General features: G+C 36.0%; 1 protein-coding gene across 8 annotated transcripts; it reads right to left on the bottom strand.

The window, feature by feature from the left end:
* Nucleotides 1-258: 258 nt before the first annotated feature.
* Nucleotides 259-18,438, bottom strand: LOC306873996 (vacuolar protein sorting-associated protein 54-like). 8 transcript variants are annotated; one of them, XR_013784557.1, is made up of 24 exons: nt 18,327-18,438; nt 16,043-16,219; nt 14,913-15,154; nt 13,388-13,469; nt 13,221-13,255; nt 12,395-12,526; nt 11,136-11,521; nt 10,914-11,040; nt 9,904-9,933; nt 9,599-9,706; nt 9,462-9,514; nt 9,294-9,390; nt 7,726-8,093; nt 6,606-6,729; nt 6,271-6,452; nt 5,603-5,715; nt 3,844-3,907; nt 3,652-3,757; nt 3,469-3,556; nt 2,339-2,437; nt 2,177-2,257; nt 1,995-2,102; nt 1,826-1,920; nt 259-1,004 (listed from the first exon to the last, which is right to left on the bottom strand). XR_013784557.1 is itself a non-coding variant. In XM_079423637.1 (24 exons), the coding sequence occupies exons 2-24, from the start codon at nt 16,188-16,190 to the stop codon at nt 899-901; spliced, it is 3,000 nt and encodes a 999-aa protein (XP_079279763.1). In that variant the 5' UTR covers nt 16,191-16,219; nt 18,327-18,438; the 3' UTR covers nt 259-898. The 8 variants fall into 8 exon arrangements, 6 of the variants coding, with proteins under 6 accessions (XP_079279763.1, XP_079279765.1, XP_079279764.1 ...); XM_079423637.1 differs by having other exon boundaries at nt 2,339-2,460; nt 6,606-6,732; XM_079423639.1 differs by having other exon boundaries at nt 2,339-2,460.
* Nucleotides 18,439-19,166: the final 728 nt, after the last annotated feature.

Here is a 19,166-nt window from a genome sequence, read left to right as displayed (position 1 = left end):
TTTAATATATACATGAGTGTGTGTATTTATACATAATAAATATACACACATATATTATGTACACAACAACTTTTGTGGATGCGATTAATGGTGTGACAGCACTAATCTCAGCCTGATTATTGTCAAAGGCTTTATCTGATTTTATTGAAGAGTATGAAGATGAGTACAGCAGATCTTCTCCATGCAAACCATATAAAGTAGACTTCATTTAAATAGTCAGATTCTCCTGATAAACATGGACTAGAATCCTTGTCCTTTAACCCTCCAGAGTTTTAATACATCAACTCAGCGACTTTGAACATGAAAACCAAAAGCAGCCATTAAAATCATATTCATGTTGGTGGAAAATCAGAGAACACGTCAGCAAAATGTGTTTAAAACCCTTTTTAGTACTAGTTCTCCAACCGGCCGTTATCACCTGAAAGCTTTATGTGAAAAAAACAAACAAAAACATAATCAACATCAAAATCAATTAAAATAAATAACCGTTCCTTGATTCCTCTGTGATTAAATAATTCAGCAATAATAATAACAACAATAGTCAGAATTGCACACGAATGGAGAGTTGTACTGTAGTGGCGGTACTGAAGGAGGCACTAAGGACACGTCTCCGACAACAAAACAACTTATTCCCCACAATTCCCAGCTGCACTCCAGCTTGTCCTGATTTGGTTTCCATAAGAAATCTGTCCTGTTAGCACAGGAGTCTCTCAGTCACAGGTGAAGAGCGCGTCAGTGACCGGGGAAGGAGCGCTGCTGGATTGCTCCAGTGTTACAGAGGTATTAATACCAGCCAGACCTCGAGTCTCGAGTCTGTTCATCCACTGACCTCGGAGCTGGTCACCGTGATGGCAGGCGTGACGGAGAGGCCTGATTGGCCGGGACGAGCTGTCCGTCATCACCTTTTCTGCTCCCAGATCTCCGGCATGTTTAAGTCCAGACACTCTAGAGTGCGCAGAGCCTGTACGTTCTCCGAGTAAAACGCCACGTCCACCATCACCAGCCTGCAGAGAGAGGAAGACCACGAGCTCATGTCATCAAGAACAAATCACGGCCCTCAGGATTCAAAGAAAAAACACTTCAATGTAATAAAAGACTAATCGGGAAAAATTGTCAAAATATACTCATTGTTAATATATATTCATCATATGTAAAAGAAATATTAAAGAAATAATAAAAACATATGTAGAAGAACTAATGTCTAAAATAAAAGCAGAAATAATTAAATAATGTTATAAATCATATATATTATAAATCATATATATACTGTATATATATCTGTTTAGGACAAACAAGGGACTCGTGAACAACTATCACTAAACAAAAAACAGCTGTGGATCGTTCAGGAAACAACAGTGTTAAAAATCAAGGGGATGTAAACTTTTGAATGGGGTCATTTTTTATACTATTATTGGACTATATGTAAACATATTTTATGTGAACTATCTTATTCAGTACTAAAAAAATAACACGCATTTGGTATGACCCCTCTTATTTTGGTAAAATAATTAACATTTTGCAGATTCTGAGAGGAGGATGTAAACTTCTGACTCCAACTGTAAATATCTAAAAATACTTTATCATGTATGCAATAAATAAATAAATATATAAATATATATATATATATATACACATACATACATATATACACACACACACACACACACACACACACAACAAATATTTATATACATTTATATAAAAAAATTTAAATATGCAAAATAAAAGATACACTACAGCATATAGTATTTTCTATAAAATGAAGCCTATTTTTGTAATTGTCATAGTCACTGGTGATTCTCATTGCTGTAACACACACACTCACCCATACTGAGGTCCGCCGTCATTGATGACTCCCAGCCGCGCTAACTGTCTCTTCAGATGCAGCTTAAAGCTGGCGTTTATCCTGAGGAACAGCATCTACACACAAACACACCATGAGTTTATAATCTCGGTTCGCGCTGACGGCTCAAACATCACGTGGGGTGCCTCACCTGCGTTTGCTCCTCCGGTAAGAGTTCATGAATGGCCTCATGCATTTTGGCCATCTGTTTACACACGTTACGCAAACACGCAGACGGCATCGGCGCCTTCACCTCATACTGCAGAGAACAAACATGCTTCAGCCGTGATAAACCACAAAAACATCACCGAGATCACAGAGGTGCAAACCCACCTTAGACAGAGCCTTCTCAAACATGCTGTCCATGATGGCCACTAGTTTAGCCGAGATCTCTGCGATGTGATCATTATAGTCCTGAAGAGAGAGTCAACAAAGAGGGTAAGAACAGCTGTTAGCGCGTGTCGCTGAGTGCTTTGTGGATGTAAGGATGTTTACCTTGGTGATGTGGCCGAAGTGTCTCAGTATGCTGTACTGTTTGGGCTGCAGTCTGGTCTCAAAGTGTGCTCGGATCACAGGGATGTAGTGAATCACCAGCTGAAGACAGCGAGACACCAGAGCTGAGGACACACACATCATGACTCTGATAACATCCTGTTTCACAAAACACTTCAGAAAATTGTGTTTGAAAAATTCTCTGCTTTAAATGGACTAATATCACCAGGTTCTTAGGTGGAGTTTTAAAAATCTCATTTCTGATTTTGAGACTTTTTTTTTTAAGAGATGCACAAATAAAACTGAATCTTTGTCCATAGAGAATATAGATAATAAAGCATAGAAAAAAATATAATAAATGATGCATCTCAGATATTTTATTCAATGGATACACATGTACTGAAATTGGTTTGTGTACTAATATATCAGTATATATGAATTAGAGGTCGATGGATATGGGATTTTGTAGATGTGATAACTTGTTTAAAGACAGGCAATGGACTTTAATGTGCTGATGCTAAAATCTATACACTAAGTGTGTTGAATAATGTCTTTGGTTTTGCAAGTTGCCAGATAGAGTTTATTGTGCAACAAAATAACAAGAAAAATAGATTTTATATACAATGCAGGATTTTTTTTAATTATAAGCAAGTCTGAAATACACTAAGACCTTTATTTTGAAATGTATATGTTTTACTTTTGCCAGCTGCTAATACACAAAAAGATGAGAGCTATGAAATATGCACTTACACAACAAATCTATAACACATTACAACCTAAACACCTTCATAATTCTCCAACAGTAGATCAAAGGCTATCCTTTGTGAAGCAAATTCTTTGCATCTTTTGTGTAAAGGTGCAGCGTTCACTGATTGTGAACTACTCAAAGCATGAGCCTGTGAATCGCTTACATTTATTTAACTCAACAACGGCCTTTGCCCTTTTGAAGTTTAATAATCCCATTACGTCATATTGTGATTCCTGTTTATGAGTGGCCAAATTTAAGACCGCTTACAATGATTATCATGGCTTTTGTTATACCATTTAATATACTTGAGACCTTAAATTTCATCTAATTATGATCTTTTATGACCCACAGTAATCCTGTGATGTGGTGATGTGTGTTCTCTCACCCAGGTTTCTGGTGGTGATGGTTTTCAGGCCGACCACCTGCAGAGCTCCCGCCCCCAGCACCAGCTGACAGCTGCGGGAGTTGAAGTGCTGTCGCCACGGAAACAAAGCACAACCTGTCAGTCAAGTGATGTCACAGTGCAGCCTGCAGCTGAAAGAACTGAGCATCTCACGCACACACACACCTTGAGCAGGTCGGCGAGGCGCGTGAGGATGTCGGTGGTGATGGAGGGAATGTCGTTCACACACTGGCAGTACTCCAGAAACATCCGGATCAGCAGCAGCACCGTCCTGTCGGAGCACACAAAGGTTAAAAGGTCACAATAGGGACTATCGAGAACTAGCTGTGAAATGAAGCTCCAGCGCTGAAAACTCACCCGATCACAGCATACTTCTGCCCGTCGACACACAGAAACTCACTGGGCTTCCTGTCCTCGGACCCTGAGAGACACAAAAGACATTCACTACAATCAAATAAACCAGAATAATGAACTGCAAAAATAAAGGACACAAGGTATGAGATCAGCAAAACCCAAAAATAAGGAATGTTTTACAAGTATTTAATAAAATTATTAATAATTATTACTATTATTATTGTATATAATAATAACTCCTTATTACACTATAAAATTAAACAAAACAATTATTGGTATAATTGTTAAATAATTTATTAATACAGAAATCTGTACAAATATCGAAAAATGTGAAAAATTTAATTACATGTATTAAACAACTTTAATAATACATTGCAAAAATAACTGATCTCAAAACAACTTCAACCACCACATACTGTACTGTGAAATTACAAAGTAATAAAAATAATATTTTATAATTATTTTATTAACTAATTATTATTTATATATTATCATTTATTAAATAGTTTATTAATACGGAAATCCAAACAAATATGGAAAAAAACGTTATATACTACACTGCTCAAAAAAATCAGAGTATAGCATCAAGTCAATTCAACTCCTGAGATATTGATCTTGTCTGTTAAGTAGCAGAGGGGGTTTTAATCAGTTTCAGCTGCTTTGGTGTTAATGAAATTAACAACAGGTACACTAGATGGGCAACAATGAGACAGGAATGGTTTGTGAGCACTGCCAGAGGCTCACAAAATGACCTCCAGCAGGCCACTGGTGTGAATGTCTCTGACCAAACAATCAGAAACAGGCTTCATGGTGGTGGCCTGAGGGCCCGACGTCCTCTAGTGGACCCTGTGCTCACTGCCCGGCACCATGGAGGCATGTCCGTGGAGGAACGCACAGACCTCTACAGGCTAGACAATGGCACCTTGACTGCCATTAGGTATCGGGATGAAATCCATGGACCCATTGTCAGACCCTACGCTGGTGCAGTGGGTCCTGGGTTCCTGGTGCACAACAATGCCTGGCCTCATGCGGCGAGAGTATGTAGGCAGTTCCTGGAGGATGAAGGAATTGATAGCATTGAATGGCACCCACGCTCTGCTGACCTAAATCCAATAGAGCACCTCTGGAACATTATGTTTCGGTCCATCTGACGCACCTCAGACTGTCCAGCAGCTCAGTGATGCCCTGGACCAGATCTGAGAGGAAATACCCCGGGACACCATCCGTCGTCTCATTAGGAGCATGCCCCGACGTTGTCAGGTATGCATACAAGCACATGGGGTCCATACAAACTACTGAGTACCATTTTGAGTTGCTGCACTGAAATTTCAGCAAAATGGATTAGCCTGCGTTTTTCACTTTGAATTTCAGGGTGTCTTTGAATTCAGCCCTCTGTAGGTTGATCATTTTAATTTCCATCAAACCATGTGGCATCCTTTCATTCCTAACACATTACCCAGTCCATATCAGTATAGAAATACACCGTGGTATTTTTCCCCATTGAGATCTGATGTGTTTTCAAACTGTTCCTTTAATGTTTTTGAGCAGTACACTATAAAATAATAATAATAATAAAAATGTCAATAATAATAATAATAATTTTTTTTATATATTTTTGAAATATTATTATTATTATTGTATGGTATAATAATAATTTATGGGGGAAAAAAATCAAGAGAGAAATCTGGATCCCTGAAAATACATTTATTAAACCCAAATAAACTAGAGAAATAAACTGCGATAGTAAAGGAGGGTTTATTACCAGTGGATTTGCGCTCAGGCAGAGTGATGCGTCCGTCAGCGATGGAGTCCACTAGATCCTGAAACTCAGCCGGGACCTCGGCCTGCTTCCAGCGCTCATTATCCAGCAGCAGACTGCACACACACAACCAACCGTGACTCACTGAGTTCTGACTGAGAGCTCCCAGCTCTGACAGCATGAGTGCATCCGAAAGTCCGTTCACTTGACTGCCATACTTGCAACGCCTCCGGGTAGCTCAAACAAGACCAAGTCCTATCTAAATGAATGGGGGAATCCTGAAATCTCAAAAACGGCTTGCTGAACTCGCAAATAAATTAGGCCTACATATTTCAAATCAGCAACAAAATCTGAAATGAACTGCCCCATAAATGATGTTTCTTATGCTCAAATAGCATTTAACAAGCTTATTTTTCTGGCTAGACCAGCCAATGCGCATGCGTAGCTCCAACGCGCTTAAGACTGCACATGCGCATCGCTTGGTCTAGCCCCAGGTTTCTATGGGACCCGGAGCTTCTAACAGCTGCTGCAGTGACGCAATGACTTTACCAATCAACGATTGGCTCTTTCATTGAGAACTATTCTGCCATATTGCACGTTTCACTTTCTCCCATTCATAAGTATAGGAGTGAACTGTCTTTGTATTTTTATAGTCTCTGGCGCAGCCGTACCTGAGTTTAGTCTTGCGCTCCTCGTGGAAGCGCTGCACGAAGCGGTAGGCCTGACTCTGCAGCGCCCCCCTCAGGCTCACGCTGCGCCGGCCACACAGCTCCTCCGTGTCTGAGACGAACGACTCCACCGCCTGACTCAAACACACGAACTCTGACGAGCTCAGGCGCTCCAGAGAGCCGTCCTACACACATACACACACACACATCAACAGCTGTCAGCATTACGTAACTCAGACAGGGCGAGGCGGAAGGAATTCAGTGGTAGATCTGAAAACAGCGATCCGATACAGTGATCAAACCGGTTCAGTTGTGTGTCGTGTGTGTCGTGCATTTACCTTGGCTCGTGTCATGAGCACTTTGATGCAGCGGTCGTGACAGACGTCTGACGCCGTGTACAGCAGCTCCTGAACGTTATTGGCCACCCGACCCAACTCCAGATCAGACGGCATCACGTCCTCACTGCTGCCACAGGGATGAGACAGATTTAGAATATTTTCATGGTCTGTAAATCTGAGGCTTATTCACACTGTCACACAAAGACTCTTAAAGAGGTCATATAGGCTAAGGGGTGAGGGGGAGGAAGTACATGTCCACGGTGTATTTCAGCCCCAAAACAAAAATAAACAAGTCTTTGTTTAAAACCATTACAATTTTTATTCAGTGACATTATTTTCTTTATAATTAAGCATATTTATGGACAAATTTCCATTAATGTAAAGCAAAAAAGAGGATTCTCATTAAAATCAGGGTGAATTTCCAGTACTGTAATGAGAATTAGTGATGAGAGTTTTGTGCTGAATTGTTATGAAAACTTTTCTCAAAAAGTATTTAAAAAAGATTGACGGTCCGAAACTAGGCTTCAATTTCGGTACGTAAAATATTATTTTGGAAAAACTTAATATTTATGAAAGAGGTCTCTTCTGCTCACCAAGGCTGCATTTATTTAATCAATAATACAGTAAACAGTAATATAGTGAAATATTTATTATTTATTAAAAATACTGTTTTCTATGTGAATATATTTTAAAATGTAATTTATTTCTGTGATCAAAGCCGAATTCTCAGCATCATTCCTCCAGTCTTCAGTGTCACATGATCTTCAGAAATCACTCTAATATAATGATTTACTGCTCAAGAAACATTTCTGATCATTATTAATGTAGAAAACAGTTGTGCTGCTTCATATGTTTGTGGATTTTCTTTTAAAATATTTTTTGATGAATAGAAAGTTCAAAAGAACAGCATTTATATGAAACAGAAATACTTTGTAACATTATTAACATTACTTTGCAACATTAAGTGTCTTTGTCACATTTGATAAGATTAATGCATATTTATTAAACAGAAGTATGCATCTTTTTAAAAAAAAAAACTTTCTTACCACAGACTTTTAAAGGTAGATATGCTATATTCAGTATGGTTTCTGTAATGCTAACAGCATGCAGTGTAACTCACATCGCAGTAGCGCCCCCTATGTGCAGGGAGGAGGTAGTGTTGGAGTTGTGTTCCCTGCTGGAGGAAGATTCGGTGGTTGCGGAGGCTGAGTCGCTCCCACAGGTGTCTGTGCGTGTCTGCGCTCTCGTCTGCGCATGTGCTGCCGCATTACTGCGTTGCTCCACTTCATTCAGCGCATCGCTGATGAACAGCCCCTCGTGCGTGAGATACGCCAGCTCCGCCTCTCCGCCTCCAGACTCCTCCTCCTCTTCGTCCTCATTGGTCCTGCCATCAGAATGATTGGTTGCCGAGGAAACATCTGCTTGCCGCCGACTCTGGCTGCTGTCCAGCACCTCCAGCACCACGTTGCGGATGACACTGAGCGTAGCCTGAAACAAACACCAGTTAGTCTGCACTGTGCAGGACGACTGCATTACTGAGGAAACCTTCTGACTGAGACATGCAGGCATACAGTTCATTTTCAACCTCCAAAGAATCTTGATCATGCATCTCAATGGTAATGCTGCTTTTCAAATGTTTTCAAAAAATATGAAAAATACTTTGCTAACTAAAATTAAGCAAAAAATAAAATAAAATATTAATAGTGAATGATAAACGTGGAAATCAACTGAAATAAAAACAAGTTTTAGAACTAAAGGTAAATATATATGACTTAATATACTAAACTAAAATAAAATTAATTAATTAATTAATTAAAAATAATGAACTAAACTAATAAAAATCTACAACAGTACATACAATGACTAAATCCCAAATTAAAATTACAATGAAAACTAATAATACCAAAATAAAATATAAATATTAGATGAATGAATGAAAATTAGAAATGATACGAAAACTTAAAAAATAAATAAAGCTAAATATATTTTTAAACTAATAAAAAAATGACAAAAGCACAAAATGATGAAGTGAAAAGTGCAAATATCAAAATAAAAAAATTTAAAATATTAGACAAACTAAAACTTAAAAATGAAAATGTTAAGTTGAAGTACTAAAATTACTAAAACTGACAAATATTATAGCTAAATAGAATTATTAAATATACAAAACCTAATAAAAACGGCTAACGAACAAAAAACTAATAAAACAAAAATAGTTTAATTAAAAACATTAATAAATACTATAACAGGATATAAATAATACTAAACTAACAGACCCTTACATGCTATTAATGCAGTAATCTTTATTACATTTATCATAACTGTTCTGAAACAACTACATTTTCTATTAGCAATACAATGAAGTAAATCTAAACCGACTCGACGGCTATTTGACTATTTTTTACATTGAAATTATGAAACAAACAGAGTTTTATTTGCTATAACAGATTTATTTCAGTTAGTCTGACGTACTGTCAGTTGATTTGGTACAAAATAAGTCAGACTAACTGAAATAAACCTGGCTTATTTGGTAAACTTGTTTTATGAAATAGGCCCCAGGAACGTCTATTAAGAGTCTTTTTTTTATGTTGAAAGTCATCGACTGCTCAGGTGGTGGTTTAAGACACGTATTTTGTGTGTTTTGTCAGGGTTTTTTCTGAATATCCTGAAGAATATAAGTTCCGTTACCTTGATCCTCTTGAGGAACAGGATGAAGTGTTCAAAAATATCCAGCAGCAGATCAAACCACTGATGAAACGTCATCAAGCGCATCTGCTCATGAAACCTACATCACACACAGACACACCGTCAGCTGTGCGGTCATATTTACACTGAATACATATGTTCATAACTCACTTGACAGTGTCTGCATCGATCTCACTGATCTGCGACACGGACTTCACAACACACTGCAGGGAAGAAAGAGAAACATTCATTTTTGATCTGATTTTCCACTTTTCTGCTCCGTCTCGTGTGTCGGTCATGTGTTGTACCTGGCGAACGACGTTCTTGGCGGCGCGCACTATCTCCTCGCTGTAGATGTCCAGGAAATCCAGCTTCCTCTGTCTCAACAGACCAAAGACCAGAGACTGCAAGCGATCCTGAGATGAACACACACAGATTAGTAATCAAATCAACACCCGTAACACATGCTGCTCAGATTGTCTTGATTTGATTTCCAGTTACAATAAATCAGATTTCACGATCATCGTCTGTGGTTTTGTACTTTCATTAAGGAAATTAAATGCAAGCAGCGGTTTGTTTTGCTGGTCGGCGTGGAATCTGGAGCGTGACCAACCTTTCCTGACGCTGCAGGCTGTTCTGTGACCTGTATGAGAAAATCTCACGCTGTAACCTCAAACCAACACTGGCCCACATCCAACAAATTCATGACCTGATTTACCCAGCGCAGTCACATGATACGATTTACGGGGCTAAATGCATTCACACCTGGGCACTGGAAACCGCTGCTGTGGTATGCTTCAAACAATTCATGTTCAACATCCACATTTACTCTCAAGTTCAGCGTCGCGTGTGAAATGACGAGACGGATTTGGGAAAAAATCTGGGTTTTCATGCGACAAAAAAAAGCTTAATTTTTTTCTCTTATTTTTTTGTTCAAAAGTTTGGGGTCAGTGAGTGTTTATTTTCAATTGTTTGATATTGTGATTCAGAAAGGATGCATTAAATTGATCAAAAGTCAAAGTAAAGATGCTACAAAATACTTCTATTTTAAATAAATGCTTTTTTTTTTACTTTCTATTCAAAGAATTCTGAAAAATACAATTTTAAGGTTTCCTCTAAAATATGAAGCAGCACAACTGTTTTCAAGATTGATAATAATCAGAAATGTTTGTTCAGCAGTAAATCAGTATATTAGAATGATTTCTGAAGATCATGTGACACTGAAGACTGGAGTAATGATGCTGAAAATACAGCTTTGATCACAGAAATAAATTAGTTTACAATATATTCACATAGAAAACAGTTATTTTAACTTGTAATCAAATTTTTAAAAAAATTATCTATTTTTGATTAAACAAATGCAGTCTTGGTGAGCAGAAGAGATTAAAAAAAAATAAAAAATCTCACTGATCCCAAACTGAAATTTTAAATAAGACCCATCCGCATGTATTTAAACCTGTTATATACTGAATACATTGTTGTAGTTTAGCTTTGATAAATGCTCTTTTAGGAGGAAGTTGTGTGCTGTGAGAGTTACGGTATGTTGTCACACTACAATGAACTCTTTTATTTCAGAAGATAAAGGCACATTTTATTCCTGGTGACACGTAAAAGAGGTCTGACCTTCTCCAGGACCTGACTGTCCTCCTCGAAGGGTCGATTGAGATCGCTCTGAACGTATGTGGAGAAATCGGCCACCATCATCTTATCGATCAACCTCTCCATCTCACAGAGCTGAGAACCCAAATGTCTGCGGACACAAATAGCAGGAAATGAGCAGCATGCATTGCACATTCCTGTTCTCCTAGTATGTTTCCTGGTTAGCGTGTGCGTGTGTTTGCACACCTGAAGCTGTGAATCCCTTGCAGTTCCTGCTGCAGCACTTCTTTGGTGGTGGCGATGAGCTCCAGTGCCCCAACAAACTCTGAGGTGGAGAGGAGCAGCTGCACCGTGGGCTGCGTCTGGTGCACGGCGGCCATCAGCTTGAGTTTGTTGTGTAGTTTAATGCAGTTGTTGCAGGTCAGGGCATCTCGCAGCGCTCGCAGCGGCCCGCGGCACATCACACGGTCAATGGCGGCGGTGCGTGCACGGAGCTTGGCCACGGAGTCCGCCGTTTCTCGCATACGGTCCTGGAGCTCGTGCTGCGACGACATGGCGTGGAAAAAGGCCTCGGAGCGGAGAGAGATCTGCCGAGCGATGCTCACCTCCACCACGTCCAGATAGTGACTCAACTGCACACAGACAGAGATTCACAGTCTTTTACCATGGATAGACTAAATTATAATAATAAAATACTAATATGTTTTATTAAAAATACATATTTTGTTAGTTATATTTTTTAAATATAATAAAATAATTGTTTATTTTTTAATTTAGATTTTTATTTAGTTTAACTTTATATACTAAAATAACCAAAACTGAGACAAAAAAACTAAACAAAAACATCCATAAAGGCATATTAAAATTCAAACTAATAGTGATTAAAACTGCACACAGACAGACATTTGTCGAATTTAGAGCTGATCATTATGGGATGTTCTGCCAGACTGTTTACTTTGTGTTATTGTTCTGTTGTTGATTTGCTAAATTGTTTAGAATTATAGGACTGTTTATGTATCTTGAAGTTTAGGGCTACTTGAAAAACTAGAAGAAATATTTAAAATACCTAATTTGTTATTATTTATATTGAAAAATAAGTATATTACAATTAAATTTTAGAATTAGCATATTAAATAATACATATTTCACTATTTCACAATATTTGACTATAATAATTTTTTTTTTTTTAAATTGTTACTTGAAATAAAATCTAATTTTACTGAAATAAAATAGAAAAAAAACTTTATTTCAGCTAGTTATCAAAGCAATTGTTTTCATTTTAATTGATTTGATGCAATAAAATAACTACAACTGAAATAAAAAGTTAATAAAAACTATAGGCAAATTTAAATAAATAAAAAAATTAAAATTAAAACAGAAAATTTAAAAAAAACGTATTCAAAATACGATTTTTATTAAGAAACCATAATAGTATTGTAATCTTACTAATAAAACACTGATTGCTAGTGATGACTTATGGCACCAAATAAATGACAGATTGGCACCTTTTCCTGCAGTAACCGTGACGATGCAACATCTCGGCTGTTCTTGCCCCCGGCGACGCTGAAGTGAGACCACGGCAACACAGCGTTAAACGTGGCTGGATCATTCAGCACAAACTCAGGCTTCATGAAGATCTGAGGGAGAAGAGAGAAGAGAGTCAAGAGGCATGGAAACATTTGCCCTTTTAAAACAAAGCAACAGTGACACACGCTCTTTAAGCAGACTCAGATCCAGAAGAATTTTCCATTCATTTTCTCCACAAGGATTTCATAAATCTCTTCAAGTAAAAATGACAAACACCCTTTCATACTTTGGTTTAAAGCAGATCTATCTTTGAAGCAAGTCTCTTTTCTGCATTTATTTGATCAAAAAATACAGTAAAAACTTACTATATATTCCATGTGAATATATAGTAAAATGTAATTTATTCCTGTGATCAAAGCTGTATTTTCAGCATCTTTACTCCAGTCTTCAGTGTCACATGATCCTTCAGAAATCATTCTAATATACTGATTTACTGCTCAAGAAACATTTCTGATTATTATCAATGTTGAAAACAGCTGTGCTGCACAATATTGTTTTGTGGAAACTGTGATGCATTTTATTTTTCAGGATTCTTTGATGAATAAAAAGTTCAAAAGAACGGCATTTATTTGAAATGAAAATCTTTTGTAACATTATAAATGTCTTTACTGTCACTTCTGATCAATAAAACTATTAATTTCTTCCCTTTAAGTGAATATCATCACTTCACAACCTCCTGGCAGGTCTGTTTTGGAAGATTTCTGCATGGAGAAACTGAATGTGGTTTAAAGCTTGAGTTCTCACCTTGGGCACCTGCTCCAGTTCAGCTCTGGCTTTATCTACAAGACAAATGAGCCACAAACACAAAACAGATTCATTCGAGTTCCTCCAATCACAATACAGCTTTTAATTGCATGTTTGTATGCTGGAACACTGATGACGACTTCATTCTTGTTAAAACTCAACAGTACCGTGATTATTGGTGATGGTGGGCACTGACAGATCGTCTTTGCTCGGGCAGATGTTCTTACAGCGCTCGTGAATCTTCTCCCTCTGAGACACAAACAAACAGTCAGCGTGAGACCCTCGACAAAACTGATTCTGACGCAGAACAGAACCAGCTGACGACTAAAAACAGAGTCACTGGTGGAAAAGCAGAGTCACGTAACCTTCAGAAAACCACAGAGACAAACAGCCTGCCATCGTCTGTTCTCAGGAGTGTGAGAGATAAACAACATACATACTTCTCCAGCTCAAGAGCTGACAGGGAACAGAACAAGACCCTCAGTGTCTATTAACACAGCGTCAGATTACCAACAACCCTAGGGAGATGCCTACATAGACAGCAACTAAGCTGATTTTAAAATCATCTATTTTAATCAATTTGTGTGCTGTGTGTTGGCTGCTATTCTAGTCTTATTTGTACATTATTATAGTATGCATTAATATTATGAATAAGCTTTTATTATATATTTACTCTTTTACATTAGTTTAACTTTTAGTAATTTATATGCTTTTGTCATTTTTATTAGTCTTTTTTAATATTTTTCTTTATTTTAATTTCAATTTTAGTTTAAATTTTAGTAATTTCAGTCTTTCAACTGATTTAAGCTAGTTACCAAGGAAACAATTTTAATTTTACTCTATATTTGTGCATGCTATATGTTGGCTATGATTATTGGTGGTATTATTATATAATATTATTATTATTTAAAATATTACTACTTATACTATTATGGTATTTATTAATATTTTCAACTAGATTTTATTTTAATTTTTGTAATTTTATGCCCCCCCTCAACTTTTATTAGTATATATGTGTAAATATATTAATATTAATTAAATAAAACTAATTTTATACTTATATATATATATATTATTTATTTTAGTAACTTCAAATTATTTCAGTCTAGGCAAATAATTTTACTTAGTATTTGTGTGCAACGTGTTGGTTGTGTTTAGAGACAGTATTATTTAAGTAATATTTCTATATAATGTTTTTTACTACTTTTTACTAGTTTTTTATATACTTTTAAATTATTTATTTTTTTAATAATTTAAGCTTTTATTTTAATTTTAGTTTTTGTGATTGTATGCGCTTTTGTCATTTGTGTTGGTTTTATATATTTCTATTTAGCTTTAATTTATTTTTAATTCAGCTTTAGTTTTAATCATTTTAGTACTTCAAATTAGATGTATTTTTTCAGTACCAAGGAAACAATTCTAATTTTACACAATATAATTTTATTTCAGTTTCTAATTTTTATTTACTTTTTTAATTTGAAGTTTTTCCATCCATATTTTATTTCAGTCTTATTTAGATTATAAAAAATGATTTTAATAGTTTTAGTTAATTAAGCATTGGTGCTTATTAGAGCGTCACAGGCAAACCAGTCCTATTATGAGCTGTGATGACCGTTATGACCGTGTCTATGTAGATGGTGCAGGGGCCGGTTTCAGAGGGCACTGTGTGAATAATTGAGACGCTGCTGTCACCTGAGCCGTCTCCTGCAGGTAGGAGCTGAAGTGTTCTCGGCTGATGTTGGGCAGGTAGAATGAAGGCATGACGTCGGTCTCGGTGAAGTCCAGTCCCCACGTCTTAGTGAAGAAGTCCGACTCTCTCTTGGCCAGCCTGGGGTCATTCAGGGCTGCGGGGAGGTTCACTTTAGAGTTATACACAGTCCAACGGTGCTGGTCGGCCACAACGGACGGCCCATCACAGAGAGCACGACCCTCACCTGTACAGACCACGACAGGGGGACAGCAAGACTCATTTACTACTTACTTTACAAAACAAGGCTTTGAAGATTTTTAGACAGACAGTTGCACAGAGCTATTATAATCAACTAAAGCCCCCCAAAAAATGTTGTAACTTAAAATACAATAAATGTTAACTGAAATAAATCAATAGAAATAGAAATAAACATAAAATAAATATTTTTTAAAAACTACAATAAAAAAAAAAAAACATTACATTTTTTTTTTATTTCTCATTCACTACAACTAAAACTAGTCAAATAGTCTTTGGTAAAAATGACATATGACAAATGCTGCCATGACAAATAAGTGTCTTTGAAATAAAATAAGTTTAACGAAGTACTAAACTAAACTAAAATAAAATAAACTGGCATTGGTGATTTTTGGACTGACTAAAGTCAACAAAAACCATTAAAACAACGCATTTATTACTTAAAATAAAAGAACGTGCAAAAATCTTTAAACTTTTTTTTTATCTTTATTTTAAACTTATTTTATTTCAGCTAGTTGCCAAGGCAACATATCCCATTTTCATTTAGTTTGCCTTGAATACTAAAACAACAGAAAATAAAAGTAAAAATAGACACATATAAAATATATACAAATATAGACATATTTAAAAAATAAAATTATATTAAAATGACAAAACCAAGTCAATAAATTTCTTTAACTGAAATTAAACTGAAAACAGAAAATATAAAAATAAAATCTAATTCAAAATATTAACACAAAGCTATAGTATATATAATATAGTACTCAATTATACTATAATAACACTGCAGTTATACAGAATAATAACTAAAAAACATCTAATTACAATTAACTCGTGTGAAGTGGGCTTTCTAAGTGGAAGAAGGCAGGTCTCTCACCGGTGGGCTCTTTAGGGCAGACGTCCGGTAAGGAGCGCAGCGTCCGATAGTGTCTGTGGGCCATCGAAGGGTCCCTGGGCTTCCTGAAGAGCCCATCACTGGGACCGCTGGACTGAGCGATCGGAGATGAGCCCTGATTAGAGGACATCACTGCGGATCCCTCACATACGAGGCTGACTGGAAGGAGAGCGCAAGAACACACATCAACTTCCTGCCAGCACAGGAAGTACCTGACCTTTAGAGGAAAAGCACTAGATTTCCCTTCAGACTAATGTCGGTTTGGTTTAAACAGCTGTGCAATACTAAATGTTTCAGTTGAATGATGGAAAACAGGTTTGAACATGACAAAAAACAGAAGAGATTAATTCAAAATTCCCCTTGACACAGTCGTGTTATTAATATAATCAGCACAATATCTGTTCCGCCCACACAGATCACAAAAACAAGCGAGTCAAAGTGAAAACCATTAAGAGGAAGATGAAATGAGATGCACACACACCCCTAACATCCTGCAGCTCAGCGATCTGAATCGCTTTAAGTTGTTTAATCTGATTTTCAGAGCAGATTTCACACCTGAGTATGCAGACACGGAGAGAACTGGCCTCGGAGCCTGGACTAGTGTGTAGTCTGCTTTCTAATCATTCAGAACGAGAAAGGAAAGCGCTGAGGTTTGACTTCAGCTGCCGCAGAGTCAGAGAGCAGGAAGAGCCCACGCTGCTCAAGACAAAGCCCACGCCAACCAGACATCCGTTCAGCACAAATCCCCCATGAGTGAGTCTGTTAAGAACTTCACTCAAAGATTCGACAGAAATACAAAACCATGCCTGACGACGTAAAGGAAATTAATACTTTGGGGGGGGGGGTGTCAACTGGATATGTTTGCAAGATTCAACTGGTTTTTTTTGCCATTGTGACAGTATTTTTATTTTAACTGATCACATTTTTCTACAAATTCTCAGTGTTAGGCAAAAAATAAATAAGTAAATAATTAAATCATAACAAAAATTATTAAAAAAATTACTAGAAACTGCAGTATTTTTTGTCCAGAACCTAATTTAGATTTTAGAAAAAAAAGTATATTTATTCTGTATATATAAATACACACAAACAGTAGAAAATATTTACACTTCTATATTTATATTCATATAATTTATATTATAAATACATATATTTAATATGTGAACTTAACATATTTTTCTGAAATATATACATGCATGTGTGTGTATTTATATATAAATATACACAGCACACACATTTATGTAAACAAAAACTTTTATTTTGGATGCGATTAATCGTGATTAATCATTTGACAGCACTACATATCTACATATACATATATATAATATAAATTAAATAAACAATTTCATAAAATAATATAAATTCAATCCTATCCAAAAATATTCTTTACATATAATTTAGTTTTCTTTTCTTTTTTATCATAACTGACCACATTTTTTCTCGAACAGCAGTATTTCTTGGAAATAATTAAAATTTTAAATTAAGTTTCATTTTATCTCATTTAGTTTTTAATTTTGGGTCAAATGCAAACTGGAAATGATTGCAAGATTCAACTGATTAATGTTTATCAAATTTCACACAAAACTATACTTTATATAGAAAATGAATCGCCGTTTTGGCATTGTGACCTCATATATATATATATATATATATATATATATATATGTATATATTTCAATGACTTTCAGCCCAAATTAACAGGGATTCTAGCATGAAACCAAGAAATGTCCAAATAATGGCAATTTCCAGTGCACTGAATGTGTCCAAATGCACTCTCAAATATTAAATATTGACTAATTAATGATTTTTAATGGATAAGACAGGACCCATGACAGATGAAGTGCAGTATCAGTCAACTGAGAGCTGATCAAATCAAATCACAGATCAATCTTCAATCATCAACTCATTCATTCAAACAACTATTAACTGCATATTGTTTCATAAACCTATCAATGACAGCTCAACCCCACCGAGTATCTTATTTTAATCATTATAAACGTGATGTAGAGACACAAACCTCGGCTTTATGCTATTTCACAGATGTAGAACATGATGTATGATTATTTATACATAATAATTAATAATAAAATCGTCTAATTACACATTTTAGGAGCATATGTGTGTGATTTCTGATGTTTTTCCTGCAGATTCAGCAGTTCGGTGTGTGTTTGTTATTGTGCGCCGCTGTTAGCCTGAGTGTTAATCATAATAAACATCCGTTAAAGCGCCTCACACACTCACAAACACCGCAGCGCCTCTCGACTACCTGTTAGAGCAAATAAAGCAGCTCCTGGAGATCATAATATCCCACTCACATCCTCACTGACGGATCAGATCACTCACTCTGCGGTCCGCCGGCCACCGGCCCATAATGCACTGCGCGCGAAACCCAGATACTTCCGGTTTACACTTCTCCGTCATAAACTCTTTCGATTCATTGTTTGTAAAAAATATACTGAGTTTATAATTATTGTATTATTTTATTATTGTTCCTCGAAAAATGACATGTAACGTACATTCATGAATTTACCTTCTTTTCTATTTTCAAGAAATATATCGACAAATATTTGAATGCTTTAAAGAACTCATAACTTATTTTTGTTCTTTATTTTATTGGTTGTTTTTCCCCTTTTATTAATTCTGTCCGTCTTCATTGATTCATTCATTAATTTTTGTGCTTGCAATTTATACATTTCTGTTCATTCATTCAGCTTTTTTTCTTTTCTTATTTATTTTCTGTATTAAAATGTAAAAATATGTAAAGTATGAGCTATTAACATTATTCTTTAGGAACAATACAAAAAAGATTTGTGAGAAAATGCAACAACAACAAAACAGTTTTCAACTATAATATGTGACCCTGGACCACAAAACCAGTCTTAAGTCTTAATTTGTTTTAAATTGAGATTTATGCATCATCTGAAAGCTGAATAAATAATATTTCCATTGATGTATGGTTTGTTAGGATCGGACAATATTTGAAAATCTGGAATCTGAGGGAGCAAAAAAATCTAAATATTGAGAAAATCACCTTTAAAGTTGTTCAAATGAAGTTCTTAGCAATGCATATTACTAATCAGAAATTAAGTTTTGATATATTTACAGT

Source organism: Barbus barbus (genome assembly GCF_936440315.1).
Source record: "Barbus barbus genome assembly, chromosome: 8".
Lineage (NCBI taxonomy): Eukaryota > Metazoa > Chordata > Actinopteri > Cypriniformes > Cyprinidae > Barbus > Barbus barbus.
The sequence above is the reverse complement of the archived record's forward strand: the minus strand, read 5'-3'. Positions and strand labels throughout refer to the sequence as shown.